This window comes from Asparagus officinalis, chromosome 10 (genome assembly GCF_001876935.1).
Source record: "Asparagus officinalis chromosome 10, Aspof.V1, whole genome shotgun sequence".
Taxonomy (NCBI): Eukaryota; Viridiplantae; Streptophyta; class Magnoliopsida; order Asparagales; family Asparagaceae; genus Asparagus; species Asparagus officinalis.
Genome location: NC_033803.1, coordinates 28483745 through 28487367, shown reverse-complemented (window position 1 = coordinate 28487367; position 3623 = coordinate 28483745). Strand labels below are relative to the sequence as shown.

At 38.0% G+C, this 3623-nt stretch overlaps 1 protein-coding gene across 1 annotated transcript in view; it reads right to left on the bottom strand.

Moving 5' to 3' along the window:
• The window catches only part of LOC109826365 (ALG-2 interacting protein X), an 18183-nt gene that overhangs the window by 12834 nt on the left and 1726 nt on the right, over positions 1-3623 (bottom strand). Inside the window, exons 2-4 of the mRNA XM_020393391.1 lie at positions 3382-3501; positions 1434-2384; positions 987-1076 (exon numbers count right to left, since the gene is read on the bottom strand). Of these exons, the coding sequence (XP_020248980.1) occupies positions 987-1076; positions 1434-2384; positions 3382-3501 (1161 nt within the window). The remainder of the gene's footprint in view (positions 1-986; positions 1077-1433; positions 2385-3381; positions 3502-3623) is intronic.

The following is a 3623-nucleotide window of genomic DNA, read 5'->3' as shown; positions in this document are numbered from 1 at the left end:
TACAGAAAAAGTGAGCATCCACATTAGAAAAATGTCAAAATAAATTTATACCGTCGAAACTAATAAATAAAATGTTCTCTTGGATTCTACACCTACTTGGTTAGGTTAACTACACGTGCCAAATGTGATCCAGCTCTTTTCAGGCTAAACCCCACCAACCTAAACAGAGCGTTTGCCATTTGGTTGGGCTAGAGTGGATAACGCCTGATGGGTCCTGGTTGGTTTAGCTTTAGGTAACGGGATATCAAACAAGGGTGTTTTCAGGATTTACACTAAACCCAACAAGAACCAAATTTGTTGAAGGCTTATAATCTGATCTTTTCAATGATTTCCATCATGGCACTTGCAAACTAAACTAGTAAATTCAGTTTGATGATGACAAGACTCTCAAATAAAATTTACATGATGGTCAGAGTCATGCACTCAACTTTAGAAAAATAATATTATGTCTATAAAGTTGTTGGTGCAAAATAAGTGGACCAGTCTATGGGTCAGTCTGGTATTGTTGAAGCTTAAAATCAGCTTACAGAATCAACTTTTTCTGTAACTTATATAAACTGCTAAAAATAGATGTTTGGTAATCAAATATAAAAAACTACATCAAAAACAGTGAAGGTATTCGGTAGAACTGTGCTTAATGATCACTGGTAAAAGATAATAAGTATATACAGTAGATAAACCTAAAAAAAATAAAAGCTACTTTTAAAAGCATCCTAAATTGCTTCTAAAAAACACGCCCTTAAAAGCAGATGCAATTTCAATAAGCATGCCAAAAATTTTTTTTATCAAACACCATTATTAGCTGCTTCTTGAAAAAATAAGCAAAAGCACCCTTAAAAAAAAGCAAGATCAAACTGGCCATAATTATGCATGATAGGAAACAAGGAAAACTAGAAAGAAGGAGAAAAGAAAACCTGACCTCACAAAGCTTTAAAAATGCAGAATTAGTGAAAAGCAGCATTAAGCTGTATGAAAGAATACTTTACCAAGCTCTGCTTGAGGGCTCCCACTATAGCATCTTCATTGCTATCCAAAGACATAATAGGCCTTGCAAGACTTGGTAGTGCAGATTCTATCTGCAGTTATCACAGAGAAAATGGAAACTGAGATAAGCATTGTTGCTCTTTAGTCAACAAAATGATATGAAGAGAAGATCTAAGATACAGTGAATACTAACACATCACCTCTATCATTGTTTTTTTCTAAGCATGGTTATAGAAAATAGTAAATAAACTATAAATGATCATACAACTATCTTCTTAACATAACCCGTCACAAAGCATTATCCTACAAAAAGCTAGTAAACAGGTTGAAAAGGCCAGACTTCTCGAACCAGTAAAGTTAGTATATCCATATTGCAACTTTATCATAAGTGACATGTCAGTATTTCACAAATATACAAAAAATGAAATGCATAAAAAAATAAGGCATACCGGTGTATGGTCAAGGATTGCCATGAGTGCCGCATTCTCTCTCACAGATCGTTCAATCCTTGCATCACTATCAGTGGCTTGCTTAAGGTTTGCAGCAAATCTATTCAATCTATCCTGTAAATTTTTCGTCAGAGTGCTTGATTGTGGTCTAGTCCACCGAGATCCGAACTGGGTCCTGAACTGAGCATCCTCACTTGCTTCCTTCTGTAATGCCTCTTCAGTCTGGACCAAAAGCTCCTGATTTACTCTCCTCAAATCTCTGAGCTGCTGCAGCTCAGCTTCTAGACCAGAAGGACCACCACTAATCTGTACAGCCTCAACGTCTTCCTTAAGATCCATTGGCAAAGTAATGTTACCTTCCAGGGCCAAGATAGAATCAGGAAGGTCCATCTCCTTCAATTTAACCCTTGTGATTTCACTACCCTGCTGCAATTTCTCAGCTTGAGTCCGAATTATGTCATCAACCATCTCAGTGTACCTGGAGAGAGCCTTAGCACTAGTATCTGGTACAATACCCGAGAACATCCTTTCCTTGCTAGCATCTAAAACTTCAGCCATTGGCACTGGCTTGACAAGAGAGGCTGCAGGTAAAGTTGACAGAGAACTAGCAGCTGGTACCCTCTGTAGATAAACCCGATCATTCTCCTTCACAGCCCTCTCAAGATTACGATTCATATTGCTCTCCAGTTTGGACACAGAATCAAGAAGAGGCGCAGCAACTCCCTTGGCAGATTTCTTTGCATCCGAGAGTGCACCTAATCCAATCTTGAGGCGTGCTATTTCTTCAGCAATCTCATCTTTACTGTGAAGCTCTAAGGCGTACCTATAACAAGACTCAGCATAGAACTGGGCAGACTTTAACTGCACATGAGAGATCCATGTGCGATCAAAATGCTGGTTAAGAGGAGCAGAGTTCAGAGCTGCATAAGCTTCTTCATAGTAGAGACCAACCTACAAAATTCACCAAAAATCAACTATATTAGATAATGATCTAGTTGCATATGTGGTGGTATCTCTTTCAAAATCAGGAATAGTATTTATAGTAGAAGCGCATTTGTAGTAAGAACCCATGAATAAGCTGATGGAAGAATATGGATATAAATTGTTTGCCCATCAAAAGTAGTCTCCAGAATATGGATATAAAATGTTTCCCTTATTTTCATGTTCTTGATCTGATTGTCCAGAACTGTCTACTCTATATGCAGTACTCAATCCATCACACTATAAAAGTGCCTAAATCAAAGTTCAATGTTGAGGAACTAAAACTAATCGATCAAGAACAGTCATCCACTGCATGAAAAATATGTCTTAAATTGGTGATGTCTCACCTTTTCCTTCATTTCTCTACATACCAACTGATACTCACAAAACCAAAGAAAAACCTCTACATCACAATTCAATTACCCACAAGAGACTAAAACGAATATTAATATTAAAAAAATTGGTATCCTGGTATCACTTGATAATGTTACATGTCGTACTTTTGAGTTGCAATTTTGGTATCTCTTTACAATATGGCAATAGTATTTACGTACCTCATTTCTCTAGTAACAACTAATGAATATTTAACTGATTGAACAATATCTAAATAAATTGCTTGTCCATTAAAAGTAGGCTAGCCCCTCGAGAATCTAATTGAATTTTCTTTATTTTCATGTTCTTGATCTAATTGCCTTCAAGTCCTACTCTAAGTAATGAATGAAACCACTGACTAAAATCATATTCAACTTTCACAGTCTAAAAGAAATCAATCAACACCAATAATTGATTGATTGAACAAGATATACTATGTTTCCAGCCCATCTACACCAAACGTGTGACAATTCCCTTCATTTCTCTACAACCCATAGAATTCATAAAATTAAGGAAATGCTCTACATCAAATTAAACTACTCTACAAAGCTTGAACTAATTTAAATGAAGATCAGCACATAAATGTAGCATTTACCTGCCTCGCAACCTTCGAGCAAAGCCCTGGGGGCTTCCCATCCCCAATAACCTTCTCAAAAAAACACTCCTGCGCCTGCGCCAACATCAGCCTCTCAAGCATCCCCGCACTCTCCGGCACCTCCGTCGACATCAGTCCACCGTCCCTCCCCCCGCTGCCGCCACCTTCAGACTCGCCGTCTCTTCAACACCCAAATGCCCCTCAGCGCAGCCTGAAACGCTCATTACACGCCACCTTAAGCC